Here is a 21141-nt window from a genome sequence, read left to right on the forward strand (position 1 = left end):
ATGGCCATAGTGCCCAGATACAAGAAACTACCCCCCTTCTCCCCAACAGGAGGAACCTGAGGCCACCTGTCCTGAGTTGGGGGTGAAGCACTGTAAGGGGTTTAGGAAGGAGGCAGCCGGGGCGGGGACCACAAGCGAGGAAGGATGAGGACATAACCCAAAAGTTGTCACACAGCATTTTCTCCTGGTCCTGCACCTTGTTGCACTGCATTGACAGTTTACAGGGATGCAGAAAACCATTCTGGAGGATGTCCTCGGAGTTGAGATTCTGAGGGGAGGTGGTGTAGAGGGATGAACTGCCTGGAGTGCTCCCACTTCTCTCAAAGCCAGGGGAGAGTTGAGACAGAAAGTGTGTTTGTGTTGTGGGGGGTCCAAAGGAGGAAGGTTGGGAGTCAGGATTTGGGGGTGGGGAGGTGGCCAATAGATAGCAGGTCCTTCTGAAGTGAGAGCCCAGAGGCACCTCAGTCACAAGCCTTCATCAGCCCCTGTCCTGGGACGGATCTCTTCTCCAGTTTGTCTCATTCCCTTCAGCCCCATGGTCTCCTCTAAGAACGAGCAGAGCCCACCAAGAGTCTCCTTCCCTTTCCATGTGAGGGGGCAGGCAGGCTTCCCGGTTTCAGGTGCCTGGTCAGGGAGGAGACAGGAGTGCTGGGAGACAAGAGTCCTTGTGGGTCTGTCTGTGCCCTCCTGTGGAAGAGTGGGGAATGGCTTCCGCTCTCAGATGTCTTCTCTGTTGCAGGGTGATAGAGAGCAGAAGTCAGAGCCCCAGCTCCCAAGTAATACCTGGACCTAGTGTTCAGTCCTCTCTTTCCACCTCTGTTCCCAAGGCCAAGGGCCAAGTCCTTGTTTCTCACACTAGCCTGTGAAATGTTAGCCCTAATGCATTAGGAGGTGGGGCAGGCCTTCAAGCCTTGACTTAAGTGTGGAGATGATTCCGAGATGAGATCCTCAAGGTCCCCTAAAACTAGCCCCACTTCCCCTACCAGGCTGTGACCCCAGTGACAGCCTGCTCTGCCCATTCGGGGGAGCTTGTAGGGAGCTGGCCTTCTTGAAAGAATTTATTGCAAAGGGCATGACATCATGTCAGGCGTTAGGCTCTCCTGTAGGAATGGGTAGGTGTTTTCTAAGGGATTCTCTGGGTTTTACGCCTCAGACTCTTCAAAACCATGGTTTCTGTTGGACATTCCCAGCTGGAAACCAGAGGATGACAGCCTCCACACCACTTCTGGCTTCCACTCTCAGAGCCCAGGGCCTCCCCTCCCCACTGGGTGTCCTTCTCTCTGGCACAGCTCACTGCTACCTCCACTGATGAGGCTCAGGGGCTGCAGGACCCCTGGGGGCTGCCCCCTGGGAGCTGGGCTGTGAAGGGGGTTGGCCAATTTTGTTCAGTTCCAGGTACCACTGACTGAGAGTTGAAAACACGGGAACCAGATGTGAACATGCCAGTTCTGTAAAATAAACGCTCTACTTAAAAACCACATACCCAGTGACTAGTGAATGCATAGCATGTTTAAGAGAAAGTACAATTTATTAACCTCTGGGGGAAAGTCACAGCTTCTTTGAAAACTTGCTGAAGACTATCGGGTCACTTTGCACACGATTACAGGGAGCTCAGGGACCACAGCTCACCCATCATCCCCTAGCCAAGAACCCCCGATTTGCAGTGTTATTTAAGAAAACCCAAGACCCAATTCTCATTAATTTCTGCCTATATCCTATGGCTTATATTCCTCTGCTAGTCTTCTACCTGCAGTTTTTTATTTCTTCATAGCTTCCCCATTTGAAAGACTTTTTGCTTATCATACATTTTTTATTTCAAGCATGATGAAAAGTAGAGATACCCACATGAAGAACCTCCATGTGTTTAAAGGAAAAAAAAAACTAAAAAACTACCACCTAGCTTTTTTTCCTTTAAAAACTTTATTTATTTTAGAGAGAGCACACCAGTGCACATGCATGTGAAGTGGGGAGAGGCAGAGGGAGAGAATTTCCAGCAGACTCTCCACTGAACTCTGAGCCAGCCACAGGCTCAGTCCGAGGACCCTGAGACCATGACCTGAGCTGAAACCAAGAGTCAGATGCTCAGAGCCACCCAGGTGCTCCCCACCCAGCTTTAACATATGTCAACTCATGAATTATTTTTGCAGCAAATCCTAAATATCAAGTAGTTTCATTGATAAGTATCTTGGTTTGCCCTCAACATTTTTTAAAAAAGATTTTATTTATTTATTCATGAGAGAGAGAGAGAGAGAGAGAGAGAGAGGCAGAGACACAGGCAGAGGGAGAAGCAGGCTCCACGCAGGGAGCCCGATGTGGGACCCGATCCCGGATCCTAGGATCACACCCTGAGCCAAAGGCAGATGCTCAACCACTGAGCCACCCAGGCGTCCCAGCCCTCAACATTTTTGATGCATTGTTGCTGTCTAGAGGCTGGTGTGGCCTGTGGGGCAGCTGCTGGGGGAACTGGTGGCCTCCCCCAGCCTTATCCTGCGGCAGGTGCTGGCTCCTGGTTAGATCCCAGGGCTCCTTCCAGCTCCTGCCCCCCGATCCCCCAAGGATTTTCAAAGGCCTTCAGCTCTCCATTCACTCTGTACTCACTTTTCTCTCCCTTCTCCCTTTCTGTGTGATGCTAATATGAAAAGAATGTGTTTAGTTAGAACTTTTAGTTAATAGCTCCCGTCTCTTTCTGGGTTTTTATAGAGATCTGACCTTTTTCCTATTCTGAGCTGGATCCCACGCACTCCCGCACACGGAGCGTAGTGAGATACAGACGGATCAGAGCCTCCCCACCCACACCAGTGTTTCCAGGTCCTCCGGCCTCCTGCCCGTCAAGCTCTACTGCCAGAGAGCTGGGCAAACCTGCAGCTCCCTCTGGCATGAGGTCTACTGGGCCACCAACCACAATGAGAACCCCACCATACGGGTAAGGGGGTCAAGGGACATTGGGCCCGTGAGCTCAGGGACCAGCCCTGCCCAAGGGAACGTATCAGACTTGGCGGAGAATACTATGCGTCTCTCTCACAAAATTGAATCCACCCTCGAGTAAAAAGTATTAGCTACCATTGGTTCCCCACCTCTAGTAGACGATTCACTCCTGGCGGGTGGACGTTCGTCACTGTTGATTCACTGCCTGCATGAATGAGGGAGGGAAGGAAGGAAGGAAAGCACTGCCTGCAGACCACTGAAGACATGTTCCAGAGGGGTGGGTGTTCTGAACATGCTTTTTAAATAATAATAGCACACTTGGAGTCAGTGTGTAGCCAGCTCTCTTTCCCCTCAGCTGAGTATTTGCAAGTATAGGCTTTTGACTTGAGAGTTGCCTCTCTGCCCCTCCATCCTGCTTCTCTAAGCTGCCCTCCTCCCTGCGAGTCCTCCCTTTGGTTCCCTGCTGTCTCCCCCATGCCCTTGGTGTCTGGTCTTCAGGCCTGCCCCAGCACCCCAGGCCCCTCCTATCAGCCAAACTCCTTTTCCTTCATGCTAGCCTAACTCCTCATCCCTTTCAGGAGCTCCGAACATCCCCCTCTGGGCTTCCACCTTCTGTGGGGGGGTCTAACCATGATTTGCCTAGACCAGGAGGAGGCTCAGAGACTAGAGTATGGGAGTGAAGAAAGCATAAGCTTTGACGTCTGACTATATGCAAACCCAGTTCTTTCAAATATCTTCTGTGTCACTTTGAAAAAGCTACTTAACCTCTCTGAGCCCCAGTCTCCTCCCTAAAATGGGGATAATAGTACTACCACCCCAAGGGTTGCGAGGAGTACATGAGACAGCCATGCACGGCTACCTCCTGCTGCCCCAAGGATTCTGAGTTGTAAATGATGGGAGAGAATAGATACTGAGAATGAATAGTTCCGGCTTCGATCCCTTTTGTCTCTTTCCTTAGTTCCATTGGATCGACACTTCACGTCCTAATTGAAGCAAGCTTGAAGTTGACATCAGACCACTGTAAGCCACCTTTTCCCAGTCCAGTCAGCCCTGTGACTCTCCCAGAGAATTCCTGTCATCTTGAGGTGCACACACCTCTGTTTCTTGCTGCTCACACTCTTTCCCAGGGACCCCAATTAGCTGCTGCTCCCATGCCCTTTCCTCTCCTTGCCCTTTATCCCAAGAGCATTCCTGGCAACACTGTGGCTGTTCTTGTCTACAAGCCTCCTCTGGGGTCACATGGCCTCAGGCTACATATTAATTTGGTCTTTGCATTTTAAAAATGTTCCTTGTTTTTTTTTAAAGGCAACATATTCATATATTTCAAAATTCAAAAAGTATGAAGAAGTATACGGTGAAAAGTCTTCCAGCCAGTGTGCTCAGTTATTTCTATTACCCTATTTACACGTGTGTACATGGGGGTCACTGGCATGAGGAACTCAGCCCTTATTCTCATTTTCAGTGGGGAGACCCAGAGCTGGGCAGTTGACAGCGCCAGGCTCCAACAGCTGGCCTGTGGGGGTCCCAGCAGATAAGCCCAGGCCCCAAGGATGCTCAGGACCCTGACGGCTGGGGAGAGGAATCGGGGCCCTCACACTCATGTTTGGGCTCTTCTTTCTGAGCCGTGGGTGTAGCTACCACTTAGGGGCGCTGGCTCTGAGCTAGACCTTGTGTTGAGCTGTCTCGTTACAACCCCACTTAATGCTCCAAGGTGGGTGTTTTCGTCCCTATTATACGAATGAGGAAACAGACTCAGAGAGGTGCAGTCCCTTACCCAGATGACCCAAGTCAGGGTCTGAGCCCAGGGCTGTGTGCAGAACGGTGGGTGCTCTGAATCTCCATACCTCAGCTCCCCGGGCTGTGGACCCTCTCCACAGCAGCTTCCTCCTATGCTGTGTCCAGCCTCCTAGCTCCTGGCTCCTGCTCACGGGTCTTTCAACCACCCAATCTCACCTTTGGGAAATGCATCATCTATGTCGGCTCAGGTGCCAGGAAAGGTCCTGTCCTCCTCCCCTTCATCAGCTGGGCTGGAGTTGGCTTCTCAGGCTTGAGTGAATGACATGGTACTTAGCATGCTGCTAAGGAGTCCAAAGTCCTCCCACCCTAGTAGTACTTGCTGGCAGTAGGGACAGAGGGGGAGCATGGAGGGAAACAGAAAAACCCAAAGACCCAATTAGCTTTTATTCTTAGCAAGGAGAGGAAGTTCAGTGGAAATAAATGGAATATTTATTAACAGTTTATGCAGCCACCTGAGGTTCAAAACCTTTTGTGCTTTTGTCCACTCTGTTTTCCCCAGTACACTGAACTCTGGAGAAAACTATAAGCAAATTCTGAAGATCAATGCAAACTGGCTCTCCATCACTCCAAATCAAGGGGAAGATTTGACCATTTCTGGGGGTCCCATACTCCACTAATTAAAGTATGAGGATTCCTCTCATCTCCAGAGTCTCCATGTGAATAATCTTGGCTACTGCCCCTCCCTCTTTACCTCCTCCTGGGGCCCAGCTCTGGGGCCCAGGCTGGGGGCACTGAGGTGGCAGGAAATCGCTGGACCCATATGCTGCCAACTTTGTCTCCCATCTACCTTTCCCTGGGGTCCCAAGAGGGGTTTCAGAAGCCAGGCAATTGTGGTTCATTTTTAGCCTGCGTGGGCAGGGAATGGACTCAACGGGAACTACCATGAGGGCCACCAGGTAGATCCAATACACCTGCCCTGTTATACCCCAGTACTGCTCAGGGCCTCAGATCCCACAGTGAGGCCTTTTTCTTTGGGTCAGACTTGGGCCTCATTTTGCCTAGTCTTTAAATGAAAATCTTCGTGGAAGGCGGGGTACACTGGTTCCCTACATACCAGCACTGTGCTGAGGATCAGGGGAGACATGATGATGACAGCACACACATTGCCACCCTCCGAGCACAATGCTGAGTGTGTTATGGGTATTCTTTCTAACCCTGCAAGCGACTCTGCAAGGTGCTATCACCTTACTTGGCCAATGAACCATCAGAGGCTTGGGGAAGGTAAATAACTTGCCCAAAATCACAATGCAAGAAAGTAACAGAGCCCAGATTCAAAATCAGCTGCACTCATCCCTCCGTAGGAGGCTCCTTGCCAAGCAAAGACAATTGACTGCAGGGTAGTGTGGTGCAGGGCATGGGGGAGCCCTGAGGAGGGAAGGTAGGTAACCTTGTCTGGGGGGGGACACTTGGGCTGAGTGTTGGAAAGTGAGCAAGGGTTAACTGGATCCCCAGAGAGGGGCCCTGGAGGACCAAAGGACCCTGGCGCTGCTGAAGAACTGCAAGATGTGTACATGGGTGGGGAATATGCTGGGGATGACACGGGGCCTGGCTTAAAAGCAATCCACCTACTGATGATCCGGACACCGTCCTGCCTATTTCACCGATGCCATGCCAGTTACCTTTCCCATAACCCTGGAGCCTGTTTTACAGACTCTGTTTTACAGAGTGTAAGCTTGTGCTCAGTCCCATGGTTGGGCAGGGCTGGAGTTTGAGCCCAGGTCCCCTGCTGGCAGATGCTGCCCTTGTGATCATTATTGCTGTGGGAGAGACTCCCTACCTGAGGCACTGGCCTAACAACTCTTCCCTCAGAAGCTTCTTCGCTGACTGTATTCCCTGGCCTCATACCAAGACACACAACCTGACCACGGGATGGAGTGAATGGAAGCAGGATTGTCCCAGACTCAGACCTCTGCCCCTGCCAGTTTTCTCCTTTGCCAAGCAAGCAGGTGTCCTGGGTCTCAGGAGTTTGGCCCAGCTCCCTGCTAAGTGTTGGGAAGGGCCATGGAGAACAGAGAGGGCAGAGGAGGGAGCCTGTGAATGCCCTCAGCCTAACTCTGGAGAGAAGAGCCATCTGAGTGAGAGAACGCAGCTGTTTTACCCACCACTTTATTCTGCTCTTGATTCTGGGCAGAAGCAGAAGCAAGTCTTGACACTTGCTGCCTTGCCCTGAATGCTGGGCAAACTTAAGAGGCCTCTGGGTTCCAGGTATCCTTTAATCGAGAACTACTCGAGAGTATTTTGTGCCTCAAGCATGGCACTCAATGCCTGGCACCTATTAGGTGCTCTGCAGTGTTTGCCAAATGAGTGAGAAAGGTGTGGCATGGGGGGATTGCCGCCTTTGGACCCCTTCTGAATACCCCATATCTGGTACACTATGGACAAGGCCCCTCTGCCTCCTCTTGCCCCAACTTTGCACAAGGATTAGAAGAAAGCCTGGTGGTTCCGGTCTTCTCATTACCCGGGGAGCTGGTGAGATGACAGGCATTTGGGAAAAGGTCCCTGGGGCCCTCATAGATGGCTTATGGACACAGATTCTCCTGTCGTTCCAGATTTCTGACCATTCACATTCTCCCTCCCCTTGGTTCAGGGTCCATTGCTCCAGAGAGCTCTAGGTCCAGCTGAGCACCTCTTTTCTGACCTCCTATTGGCCTCAGAGTGAGGACTGCTCCACTGGGCTTTCCTTCCACACTGTTCTGTACTGCTCTGTATATGTGGTCCCTTCCCTAGCTGAAGTCCTTGAGGAAAAGAAATGAGCTGTCTCCTTTTCCAATCTCCTGTCTAACTCTGGGCTGGTCAAAGACGGTAGTCAGAACCTAGTAGAAGACTAAGGATTTACATGGAATGTGCTGAATCATCAGAGGATGCTGAAACTTGTAGGTATAAGGAAGAAAATAAACAATATTTACATAGTCTCCAAGTATCCCCCACTTTCCACACTAACAAATTACAAAGGAAAAGTTAATAATTGTACAATTGTACCTTAGTCAGGTGATTAAAGTTAATATCCCCTTGACTGAAGGCAAGAGGTATCATGGGCCTCCTGGTGTGATGTACCGAGGACTCAGGACCACTTACTCCTGCTGAAAATGCAGAACCTGAATGCAATCCTATGAAAACAACAGACAGGCCCAAATTGGGGAACATTTTACAAAACAGGTGGCTTGTACTCATCTCAGAGTTAAATGTAGCTTACGAACCCAGGACAGAATTGTTTTTTCTTTTGTTAAAAAGGAAATTTGAGGAAAGGAAGCTAAGCTAGGAAGGAAATTGGGCAGAACTTCAGGTAAGGTCGCAGATGAGATAATGGCATTGTGTTGATGTTAACCTCCTGTGATCATGGTACTGTGGTCATGCAGAAGAATGGCCTGTTTTTAGGAAATCCATGGTAAACTATTAGGAGAAAGAAGAGTATTATGTCTGTAATTTACTGCTGAGTATTTCAGGAAAAAGATAATAATATATGTATTTATATACGTGTGAGAAAGAGTGAATGATAAAGCAAATGGTTTTAAAATGTTAGCACTTGGGAAATATGGGTGAAGGGTTTACAGGAATTCTTTGTATTGTTTCCAAAACTTTTCTGTAAGTCTGACTTCAAAAGAGAATGAAGAAAAAGTGTCCAGTTTGAAATTTGCTGGGTCAGCCTGAAGAGAGCTGTCAGCCTCTTAGACTGGGCATTGCAGGGACCGGCTCCCCACCCACCATCCATTGAGGGAACCGGGAGCCCCAAGTGGGGAGGAGACATGCAGCAGGGAAGCAGCCATGGTTGGGAACCTATGCAGGTGTCTTTCCACCAGACCCTGCTGCTCCTGTGGCAGGCCTAGAGGTAACTGGGTGGCTCTGTCGGTTTGGCTCAGGTCATGATCCTAGGGTCCTGGGATGGAGCCCTGCATCAGGCTCCTTGCTCAGTGAGGAGCCTGCTTCTCCCTCTGCCTGCGTATGCTCTGTCAAATAAATAAATAAAATCTTTTTAAAAGATCCAAAACACCAGGTCCAGTATTTAAGGCTGACCAGGAACTTCCTGACTTTGGGGGTTCTCTGTTCTCATGCCTTTGAGACATGGCTTCTTGCCGGGAACCCGTCTTTCCCTGCCTTTGCCCAGCAAAAATGTCCCTTTGCCCAGCAAAAAAGGTTCTGAGTGAAGAACCTCCCCTTCCCAGGAGCCCCTGTTCAGGCCTCTGTGATGACTGGCTTGTGGGAGCTGTACTGTAGTTCGACGTAGCTCTTGCATGCAGTGCGGGGTCAGGCACCAGGTCAGGGGACTGTGCCTAGTGCACGGTGGGCAATCAAAAAAAAATGTGTCAGAGTTTATGGTCCTGAACTTTTTGAATCTGATGAAAGCTGTGAATCCTCCAGTCCAGGTGAGCATCCAGGTGAAGAGTGAGATGGGAGATGGGTGACAAGAAGGCAGCTCTCTACCTAGACTGATGGTTTGGGAAGGCCAGGGGACATTTCCCTTTTGAGACAGCGTACTCCCCGCACCCCCCCAACACATATAGTAGGGGACAGAAGCCCCTGGGCTCCTGGCCCACTTCTCTGCTCTTTTCCCAAGCTCACCTGCAAGATGTGGGGGTGGCCCCCTCGCCAGACCCTCCCGTGCTGCGGCTGTACCTGCCGCTCCTCCTAGCAGGGCAAAAGCAAGCAGAGAGGTGGGGAGAAGTTCTGCTGGGGGGTCACTGCTCTTGGGTCCCTTCTCACACTCACTCCTACTCGACTTTTGTTCCTCTAGCACAGTAAATCTCCTTCTATTATTCTCCAAGTTGATATAGTAAGTTGTGTCATTTTGAGAAGAAATACATAATGGTATATTAGAGGAATCATGGATCTCCTCATTCATGCTTAGAAAAAATTTATTACAATGTAAGAAAGTCTGAATAGCATGAATTTATTATAATGATTTAACACTTCTGCACTTGAGTTAAAAATGCCTCTCCATAAATAACTGTCCCTGGAAAACATAGCAAATTTACACAGTTTACCGTTTTCCCAATGTTATATAAATCCAACAAGCTTAAATCACCTCCTGCCAGGAGGAAGAGGCTGAAAATCGGGGCTGCAGAGTTCATACTGTCTCAGCTGGCAGCGACAAGCAGCAGGACAGCTGGCCTTCTCTTCCTCCAAGCTTCTCAGCTCAGCACTGGGGAAGAGAAGGACAAAGAGTGGGGACATCCCAGCTTATAAGGGCAGCACAAGAGGACAGTGGACCCTGGACAGCCTGGCAGTGGTCAGGCCAGGGCCTGTCTGTGCAGTGGTGCCAGTGAGGTGCCTGCCAAGGCCACCCAGCTCTGGAGAGCAGTGGAAGGGGAGGGTGAAGCTGGTGCCCATGCCCTGTCTGGGCCCTCGTCTTCCAGCCAGACATCTCCTCTTCTCTCACAAACCCCAACAATGTTCTTTACTCCTGGGTCTTCTGGTCCCTCCACCTTCCACGCAGCCCCCTCTGGCTCTGCTGGACACCCTGCCTAGGCTGACTTGCAGGAACAAGTTTTGCCTTATTCTGGCTTTCCTCTGGGCCTCTGGGCCAGTGATCCAGGCATCAATTTGTAAGGTAGGAATTACCATCCCCTTTTTGCAAGTAATTTTATAAATGATCATAACTGAGGCTTAGAGTTATAATTTATGAAGCTTAACTTTACAACATATTTTAAATGTATAGAGTATAACGTGTCTAAATGTGTACAACTCACAAGTAGTAAGGCTGAAGGAGGAATCAGATAAACAGGCATTTCTAGCATAGCAAGTGTTGTGATAAGGGACATACAAAGGACTAAGAAAGCTCACAAGGTCAGGAGAAGGATATCATAGTGCCTTCAGGAACTATGGAAGTTCATAGTGGTTGGAGCACAGAAGTCAAGAGAAAAAAACAGTGGGGCCAGAGCTGCGCAGTGGGCCAAATCATGAAGATCCTCATGCATTATGCTCAGAAGGCCAAGCTCTCTCTTAAACACAACAGGAAACTAAGTACTGGGACTATCCAACACTTTTAAGCCAGGATGCGACATGGCAAGATGACCTGGTTGCTTCCTGGAGGACAGTAACAGGTAACCTTATGAGTACTTATTTATTTGTGCTGAGCACTCGATGCATTAGCTCACTGCACCCCCCAATAACCCCTTGAGGTAGGTTCTGTTATGATCCCCATTTACAGATAAGAGTGAGGCAAAGGGTAAAGTCACTTGTTCAAGGCCATCTGGTAGGAAGACAAATGCAGAAACTGTTGTGCTAGAGAAGTACCAGCAGAGATAGAGGTAAGGGGTCGTGTTAAGAAATAGGAGGTGGACTTGCCATTACTTGCAAGTTTGACAGGAAGGAGGAGACAGGAAGAAGGGAATAATGACTCTTCCAACCCCAGATTCCAAGTTGGAATTCTATTCTTTACTCGCTGATGACCTTAGTTAGGGCTTGTGGTGCACAAGATAACACTTTGAGAACCTTAGGTGTGCACAGACATACCCTTGCCCTCATTCCATAAAGGACTACAGGTGGCTTACAAGAAACACATATAAAAATGATTTCTTAAAAGTATGACTTTCATAAGCATTGAATAAGATGGCACAGGGCTTGGAGCTGACTGACAATTGTGTTCTCGCCACCTCCACCTGAGGGGCATTTGTAGTCTCCTTGGTCAGGTGGAGGTGCCAGGTTGACCTGGGGAACAAGAGGCGAGATAGGGTCTCTGGCCATTAATTGAATCCACTGGTATGATCCCCAAATTGGGCATTTCTGGCACACATGCCCTCGCCTAACATCTCTTAGCAACTAAAGTCAACTAGATAGGGCCATTTTTCCTGCCTCCAAGTGCTGTGATAGTTCTTCCTTGCTGGGTAGTTTGGGGGACAGGCAAATGGAAGGGACTCAGAGGTGCACACAGATTGAAAGTTCCATTCCAGCAACCACACAACCTAGAGGCGGCTTGGTGTCCACGTGATGGGAGCGAGTGGGAGTCAACCAGGAAAACCTATCAGTATGTGACAAATCGTTTCCTTTCTTTTGGTTGACCCAAGCTCCTGCTGTTTTAACACATACTGAAAAGAATAACATTTTGATAACCTGGAGTGTTGCTCTTGCTTTGGACCTCTGCCCCACTGATCTGATGAGGGGTGTTGAAGGGACCATTCGATATCAAAACCACATGGGGAAAATAGCCATGGAGATAATTTATTAACTTAAAATCTCATATGTATATAAACAATACTCTCTGAAGTGAGGATAAAGCCTGAGCTGGGAGGGGTCTGCCAAAACCTCCGTCCACCTCACTAGTGACGACAGACTTCATCTAGCTGGGCTCCTTTAGGCCTATCCCTTTCCAGAGTCTCTGGCCATGGTGCTGGGAGCAGGGCCGGGTGGAAAGAGAGGCTCTGACTGAGGAGAGAGCTCCTCCCTTCCCCAGGACATTTGGGATTTTTTAGATAAGTCCTCACTGTGGGGGTCAGCTTTGGAAGAACTCTAGTGTGCCTCCAGGAAGGATGACCGTCAGCAAAAGCTTTTCCTTGATTGACCTTAGTTTCCTAAATCAAGCATGTTGTGCCCCTGTAGGAGCTTGAATGGACATACTTTGTCCAGTCCCATGGTGCAAACATTGATTGGTTTCTCTCTCACAGAGTGATGGGCAGCAGGGTGGGCGATGTTGTGGCATTATCTGCAATACCCCTAGTATGTGTCTAGTCTTGCTCTGAGGAAGCAGCTGGAGGCATCCAGTCACTGTTGGGAACCCTTTACCAGTAAGAAAGCAGACTCCTCTGTGTCAGGCCCTCTCTCTGTAGGAAATCTGCAATTAGGCCAAACTTACAGGCTCTACAACAAACTTCTCATATATATAACATACACATATCTCAAAGTCAGACAGATGAAGATGCTAACATACGCTGTTCAATTCACAAGGAAGCCAATGGATTAGGCACATATTCACATCCCATTGCCCTGACACACAGGAAATGCCTACAGGATAAAGGCAACTGGTGGGGGAATGTAGCATATAAAAAATAAGTTGATTGACGCTCTGCTGAACATCCATCTTTGCTCTTCCAAAATGCTCATGCAGGGGGAGGTAAAGAAGCAGTTAAACTCCAATCTGTGGCACGTGACCACTCCTGCCCCCAGCCAAAAATCCTTAGCTTATATCTCTCATTTATGATTCTTCTAAAGGCAAACAAGCTTCTTAAAGAAATAATCCTTTTCTTGGTCTTTCTGGCATCCTCTTATTCTAGAAAGCTGTAAAGACACTGGTCTCCAAATGAGGGAGTGTAGTTATGGCTGATCCAAGGGAGATGGATGTACTTATGGTGCTCTTGACACTTATGGGGCAAGGAAGAGAGAGTTCTGGAAATCTAAATTTAATTGAGAAAATGGCTAAGGGCTCTCAGTTTTTTGCTCCCTATTTTGCTATACCAAAGGAAACTCAATTTTCCAAATGCTTTCTGAAATGGGATGAAATTGACTCAGTTCCTGTCATGAGGTGAACTTTAAAAGGACACTATAATCTGCAGTGTTTTTTCAACTTTGTAATTGAATGCCTAAAATTTGTTAATCTTGACCTCAGATTAAGGACTGGTGTTGGTAGATCTCATTTTTCTCTTCCCCAAACAGCAAGAACACCAAAGGGAGGGAAGGCTAAGTAGAGGTGACAGGGCCTCAGCCAGAAGAGACAATGAGATTTAGATCTATCTAGATAAAGAATCTATTTAACAAGGCTTTTGTAGGCTGACATAATCTAGTTTTGATAAAGAATTCAGGGAAGCCATGCAGGCTCACCAACAGCAGTTTACCCTGGGTGGTCTGACTGTGGCTACCAATGCTCACTGATAAAGACTCTTGGTCCCACTTCAAGTCTGGAGTTGGGTGGAAGGGAGAGAGAAAGAAAGTGATACCCTCCAGATGAAATAAAGTCATCCACTACTCACTTCTGGGGACACATCTCCCTTGCTTCCAATGACTGGGAAGTTGTCAACTCACTGGCTCTAGCAGGCTTATCATGCTACCCATCAGCACAAGAGCCCACTAGAGCCCCTGTAAGCTGAAGGACCCATCTCAAGAGCTCTGCCAAATAGGAGAACAGAGAATGAGGTCTCAAGTGTACTTCTTCCACAAGCCTTCTCTGGGTTAAATGGAGGCCCAGTGGGAAAGATTGGTAGATGCTGCTTGGAGGGGCAGATGGAAATCTGGCAAGTAGAGAGGGCTCTTTGGGGTCATGGGACAGTAACACAGAGCAGAGCACATAAAAGGCCTGGTCAACCTTGGGCCTTTGATCCTTAAGACGTAAGAGGGATGACCAGGGAAAGCCGATCAGCCTATGGTATCTGATGCTCCTTTCTCTCTAGTGGCATCTTCCCCAGACACAGCCATGAACAGCTCACAAATATAGACACTTGAGTCAATAAAAAGTACTGAGTTATTGCTCTTATTTATCCTGGGAAAGGAGTGGATGGCAGGAAAAGCATGTCAGGCCTGTGCCTCCATTTTATTTCCAGAGGGCAGTTGTTCCAGGTGCATTACTTAATGCTGGTTTCCAAGGGTTGGTTGGGTCCCTCCCTCCGGCCCACTGTGCCCTGTGGTTAAGGGCTGATGACTCCTGGAAATGACTCAAGACTGGTCCTGGTGACGTCACAAGCAACGGGGAGGGGCACTAAGCCCAACTTCAGAATTAAATGACTACCCGTATACAGAGGTGAAGGAGAGCTAGAGAGGTAAAGGTTCTTTCTTTCTGAAACTGCTTATGCTACAAAAGGGCTCCATTTCAATCAGAGGGATCTTTCCATGAAAAGGTTTTCCTTGTGTACAAAAGAAAGCCAACGTTTTCCAATAAGGCATTGCGAAGGAAACACTGGAAATGAGGCTGAATATGCAAAGGGCTTTGCATGTAGAAGGTATTCTATGTTAATTTTCTAATCTCTGCTTGGCACGGGAAAGATATGGCCCTCCACTCCCATGCCCCCTTAATATGTTACCTACTGATTGGTCTGATCAAAACCACCCTGGGTTTGTAGCATGATTAGTTCAACACATAACAGGATGTTAGTGAGAGAGGCCATTGTGAAAGGAGAGACACGGTTACTTTGCAATAAAATAATTAAATCCTAGATCAGTATATAAAGAAGCCCACACATGTCGTATGGGAATCTTGTAGCATGTGTTTCAACGTCAAATGAAAAAGATATCTTCCAGAATTTGATTCTCCTCCAGGTCTTCAGGGGTTCTGCCTGCCCCCATCTTGTTCCATGTTGATTTTCGAGGACTGAGTCGGCGAGTACTGTGATTCCAGGCCCCAGCTTCTCTAGAGGGATGGGGCTGAGGTTTGGGAGCAGACTTTGGACTCAGAGATTGAACCAAATCCAATAGAGATGTTTCATACCTGCAACACACACAACCCAGACAGAAACTGATCAGACCAGTGGAATATCAGAATCCAAGAGGCCTACAAAAATGGGCTGCCAGTAGCAAGAATTGGATCAGTGATCACATCATGTGCAAGAAGGCCTTCTAGGGGAACTTTCTGGAAGTCGAACAGCAGAAGCCCCCTGTTGTCTGAAAGCTCTTCTCTTCTGTTGATCACTGACATTCTTTTCTGAGCTGTGAAGAGAGACTGTGGAGTGGGAAAAGGAATGGTGACAACAGTAATGACGGTAGTAGTAACATTTATTGTAGGCTTACTAAGTATCAGGCACTGTTCTTGATGCTTTACATACTTAACCTTCTAATCAACTCTGTGAAGTAGGTACTATACTAGTCTGATCTCTATTGTGCATACGAGGAAACAGAGGCTCTAGGAAGTAACTCATCCAACATGTAGCCATCATGTGGCACAGTCAGGATTTGGACCCAGGTAGTTTGTCTCCAGTGCTCACATTCAGGACAGTAAAGCAGCTTCTCAAAGTCTTTGCAGCCAGACAGACCTGGTTTAAATCTCTGCTCTACCATTTGCAGGCTGTGTAATCTTGGGAAAGCCCTTCAACCATTCAATTCAGATTCTCATGCATAAGGAGTTAACAGAACTTCTATTAGGGTTAAATGAATCAGTTGGTATAAATTAACATAGTAAATACTCAATGCTAGTCCCGTCCTGCTGGCTTACTCCCATTCTCTCTAGAATCTTGGGAAAAGAAACTCTCATCTGAATCTATGAAGAGCTTCCTCCAAAGAAAGACTGCCTTGGTATCCAGCATTTTCATCAGAAAGGGATAAGCTTAGATCAGCAGAGAGGCAGAGAAACTAATAGTGGTCAATAACACCCTCATCCATGGCTCATCTGTATGTATTCCCAGGATGGAAAGCCAAAGGCATAAATGTATGTCTCCATAGTCATTCATACAAGGGGCCAAGTAATTTCTACAGATATATCATGAAGCCTTGAGCAGGGCGTGTGTGACCTGTGCAGGTGCACAGGGCCCTGGACATGGCTTACTGCTCTTCTGTTGTGGTCTTGAAACTCTTGATTTTATCTTTGACCTTGTGTTTTACAAATGAAGTCTGATGAGACAAGACAGCAGGTGTGTGAACAGAGGAGATATGCTGGGAATGCATATGCGGGTTCAGGCCACAGGCATAGTGGGCAATGGACAGTGTGTGTGCCAAACAGTTGGCCTGCCTGCCTGGTGTGCACACTCATCCAGACGCAGCCTGGGGCACCACAGGGCTTTGAGGGTGTGGCTGGGGCTAGGGCCTGGGCCCTTATCGATGACGGTGATGGCAGCAGCAGGAGAAGCAGCAGTGGTGGTAGCGGTGCTGAGAGGCTGCCTTGCCTGTCTTTTCCCAGAACCCATCCCTGAAGCAAAATATTAGCTTTCTCGCCTGAACACTGAGATGAGAATGGTAGCATTTAGGCAATATACATCCAGTAAAATAGATATAAAATAAAAGCATACACATGGACATTGCAATAAAGCACATTGAGGAGATACAGGAATTCTTCAAAGAGTTTAGAATCAGGTTTTAAAATCTGCTGCACCCGGGGCTTCTGGATGGCTCAGTTGGTTAAGCATCTGACTCTTCATTTTGGCTCAGGTCATAATCTCAGGTCGTGAGATCGAGCTCCGCATCAGGCTCTGTGCTGGACATGGAGCCTGTTTAGGATTCTCTCTCTTCCTCTCCTCTTTCCCCCAACTCACAGGTGTGCTCTCTCTCTCTCTCTCTAAAAAACAAAACAAAACAAAACAAAAGCCCCAAACCAGCTGCACCATTGCAAACTAAATATCCACGGGTTTAGAAATTAAATGTAAAGATTGTTGCATCTCATAGAAAATAACACTATTTTCATATGCAGCTTCAAATGAATCAGTTAATGAAGAAAACAATTTTATTTATTTACTTTTAAGATTTTATTTATTTATTCATGAAAGACACAGAGAGAAGCAGAGACATAGGCAGAGGGAGAAGCAGGCTCCCTACCTGAAGCCTGATGCAGGACTTGATCCTAGGACCCTAGGATCACGACCTGAGCCAAAGGCAGACACTCAACTGCTGAGCCACCCAGGTGCCCCGAGGAAGATAATTTTAAAATTAATTTTTCTTTGTCATGGAAGATACGGCAATAGAAGGCATAAGTAGGAGTTTTGAATTATATACAAATCATTATATACAAACTATAAACAAATCATTATATACAAGCCAAAAGTGACTTTTGGTTTCTTGTATGACCTCTACAAGTTATGGGATATACCAGAGAAAACCAACACTGAACAAACTTATATTTAAAATTAGACTTTCTGACATACATAAAACTAAGGTAAGGAGCTATATCTTTTAAGAAAAGTTGTTCTGTGTCATAAGCTCAAGAGATAGAATTTATATTTTGAAATAATTTATCAGAAATCTATCCTAGTGTTGTCACAGTCTATAAAATATTCCTAAAAGCTCCACTGTCAGTTTATCAGCAGATTCTTCTCAAAATTAAAAATTACCAAAAATTATGTGTGATGTTTCATTTGCCAAAGTGACTGATTTGCTTTTAATTGTATCATTTAAAATAAAAGTTGTTAAGTGTATCACTTTTGATGATCTAATAAATGAATTTAAAGAAAAATGAGCCAGAAAAATCTTATGATCAGTCAAGGTATCACATTAATAAAGTATTACTTATTATATAAAATTGTGACCTCAAAAATATAAAAAATTTTTGCTATCTGTAGGTTTATGCTAATAATCATGTATCACCCTTATTGATTATGCTTTATACATTTCTTTTTAAAGAAAAAAGCTGGGATGCCTAGGTGGCTCAGTGGTTGAGCATCTGCCTTTGGCGCAGGGTGTGATCCCGCAGTCCCAAGATCAAGTCCCACATCAGGCTCCCTGCATGGACCCTGCTTCTCCCTCTGCCTAAGTCTCTGCCCCGCCCCCTCTCTCTGTGTCTTTCATGAATAATACATGAATGAATGAATAAATAAATTCTTTAAAAAAAGGAAAAAGCTTTGTATTTTAGTACCTTAGCACATTTTCATACTACTTTTTGAGCAAGGGGTCCTACATTTTTATTTATATTGGTCTTGTAAGTTATGTCACTGGCCCTGCTCTCAAGTCCCCGCCAAGATCAGAATAACATCTCAGGTGTGGAAATATCATATTTTATATGGTATGAAAAACTGTAAATTGAGAATCTTTTGAGCAGATTTTTTTTTTCAGATTATTCTCACAGCATTAAGGACAATGGTTTCTGTGTTCAACCAAAACATCTTAGCTTGAGGTGTAAGCCTATGGGTTGGGTACTGTTTCCAAGAAAGTTTCTTTATCAGAAAGACAAGCCTACTTCATGCTCAAGGAATAGAGTTTGTTTGAACCTTCCTTAGAGACATGTGGCAGTCTTGTGGTAATATTCATCTCTTCATATAGTCAAAACATTTTTATAAGTTAGAAACAATGGAAAGCTGTACTTTTCTATACAATTTCATGCTTAAAACAGCTAGGAAAGGTATTCTGAATGAGGGAATAAACCAGCTGCTTTCTCTATTAAAAAATAGAGCCAAGATAATTGGGGATCAGAAAGTATGTCAGCAATCAATCTTTCAGAGACACAGACTGAAATAGAGAGTAATGATAGGGATTTGTGTTTAAAGACTGATTTAATAGGTACCAACTTATTTGATTATTTGAGAAAAATGTGGGCTTCAAACTCCTTCATAGTACTCTTATTCACATATAATATTGTAGAAAAAATCTTTATAATAGGGAGTGACCCACAAAACCATGGAGAGTTAGATCTAATGTATTAGTATAAGTTAGATTACGGAACAGAACAAATTAACGTCAAAATTCCAATGGCTTGGGCAGCCCTCATGGCCCAGTGGTTTAGCACCTGCCTTCGGCCCAGGGCATGATCCTGGAGATCTGGGAACGAGTCCCGCATCGGGCTCCCTGCATAGAGCCTGCTTCTCCTTCTGCCTGTGTCTCTGCCTCTCTCTCTCTCTGTGCCTCTCATGAATAAATAAATAAAATCTTAAATAAAAAATTCCAATGGCTTTATAGAAGTCAAATATATTTCACGTTTATGTTACAGGTTCATAGTAGGTCCAAATAGAGCGGCTCCACTATCTTTTGGCTACATTATCTGGAACATGTAAGCTTCTCTATTGTTTTGGCAGGGCAGAGAAACTCCAAAATTATATATAGGTTTCCACAGCCTGGAAGTGACACAATACTTCTTATATGTGATTGGCCAGAACTAGTCATGTGGCTCCAGAAGAGGAGAAGAACCAGATACTGGCAAACACTTGGTAATGCTTAGTCATGGAGGACTCGGCCTCGGCTTTCATAATTTGAAATAATTCACTTATTTTACTGATGAGGAACCTGAGGTCCAGAGGGCTAGAAGTGAACTGATTAGGGTCATACAGCAAGTGAGTGGCAGAGCCAAGTGGTTTTTACTTCAGGCACCTTGGCTTCCCTAGACTTGTGTATCTTCAGTCTTTCCAACAAGATAGATAAGATGTGTAACTATAGGAAAAGTGAAAGAAGAAAATGGTTCCTCTTTCCACTGCATTTTATTTTATTTTTATTTTTTAGAGAGAGTGCACATGCATGCACGAGTGCGGGAGGGACAGAAAAGAAGGTGAAAAAGAATTAAGCAGGTTCAGTGCAGAGCCAGACTTGGGGCTGGATCTCACAACAATGATATCATGACGAGTCAAAATCAAGAGTAGGACACTTAACTAAATGAGCCACCCAGGCCCACTAGATTTTATTTTAAAAGTGTAGTATGATTAGTTGTAACTCTGTGTGAACATATCCATATTCCTAATCAACTGGGCTATCTTTTGCCAACAATTTAATTACCTAAAGAACAAATACTTATCTGCATGGTTCTATTGTTATCATAAAAATTCTCTTTCTCTAGAAACCATATTCAATCATGGTTTACACTGTGGCAGAAGAATCTGAAAGTCTGTGGTAGACAAGGGCCTTAGATTTCAGGGGCACCTCATAGCTAATTTCATTCAACAAGTGTTCTAACAACACTTTTGGTATCAGGAAAGACCAAATACTTTGGCAGACTAAAAAGCAACAAAATAGCAAAGATTGCTTTAAAAAACCAAAGCTTAAAAAAAATTGCCCAATTTTACATCAGAACTATATATGCAATAAAGCAAAATAAAAAAAATTATTCCTCTGGCATTTTATACTAAATACCAGCAAAGAGCAGTGTTTATCAAATTGTGTTCTGTGAGCAGTGTGTCTTAGTTTGCTGATGTGACACATGACAGGAGGTTATAAAGTGAATTAACTTGGCCTGACCCTGATGGGAGTTTGGTATTTATATAATTTAGCGGGATAGGCAACTTATTCACATCCATAAAATAGCATTCCTGGAAACACTCATACTCTCTCTGAGCCACAGGCATCGACTGTGTTGGCTTTCTTGCCTGTGTACCTCACAAAATCAGTACTCACAAGGTCTCTGGGCATCCAGGCTGATTTACAAGCTTCCTTATGGAGAGGTGATATGCAGGTTTATTTGGTTTATTCTGCTAGGTCCATTCAGGAAGCAATGTGGACTTGGTTGTAGGGCATTAATTCTGTCCTCCTAGAACTCTTGTTCCAGTTTTGGTTGCCTTTGACCGAGCAAGACACTGAGACAAAACCCAGGGGAGGATGCAGTCTCCGGAGCTTGTCCTCACATTCCCTTTTCTCATCTTTTGTGATTTCAGATCTCTCCTGATTACCCTCCTCTTCTCTCATCTTTTAAATGATAGCATGTCCCAGGGCTCAATCCTCAGCTCTCATATCTCAGGTGATTCCATTCGTTCATGTGATTTTTAATAATATCAATATGTCCTAAACGTACAGCTCCAACGTGAAGCTTGCTCCCAAGTTCCAGACTCACATCCCCAACTGCTGCCTGATTTCTCCACCTGGATGCATATTAGCCATTTCAAACTATCCTAAAAAGAACTAATTTTTTCCCCCTTTAAATCCTGCTCCTCTCTATCAACCCAGCTA

The 21141-nt window shown here is 46.0% G+C and overlaps 1 protein-coding gene across 6 annotated transcripts in view; it reads right to left on the bottom strand.

Annotated features, from left to right (window-relative positions):
- Positions 1 to 9554: 9554 nt before the first annotated feature.
- KIAA1328 (KIAA1328 ortholog) overlaps positions 9555 to 21141 on the bottom strand; it is a 360132-nt gene continuing 348545 nt past the window's right edge. For all 6 annotated transcript variants that reach the window (XM_055324146.1, XM_055324144.1, XM_055324147.1 and 3 more), the window contains one exon: positions 9555 to 15067. In XM_055324146.1, the coding sequence (XP_055180121.1) occupies positions 14857 to 15067 (211 nt within the window). In that variant the 3' untranslated portion in view covers positions 9555 to 14856. The remainder of the gene's footprint in view (positions 15068 to 21141) is intronic.

The sequence above is a fragment of the Nyctereutes procyonoides genome, unplaced genomic scaffold (assembly GCF_905146905.1).
Source record: "Nyctereutes procyonoides isolate TBG_1078 unplaced genomic scaffold, NYPRO_anot_genome, whole genome shotgun sequence".
NCBI lineage: Eukaryota > Metazoa > Chordata > Mammalia > Carnivora > Canidae > Nyctereutes > Nyctereutes procyonoides.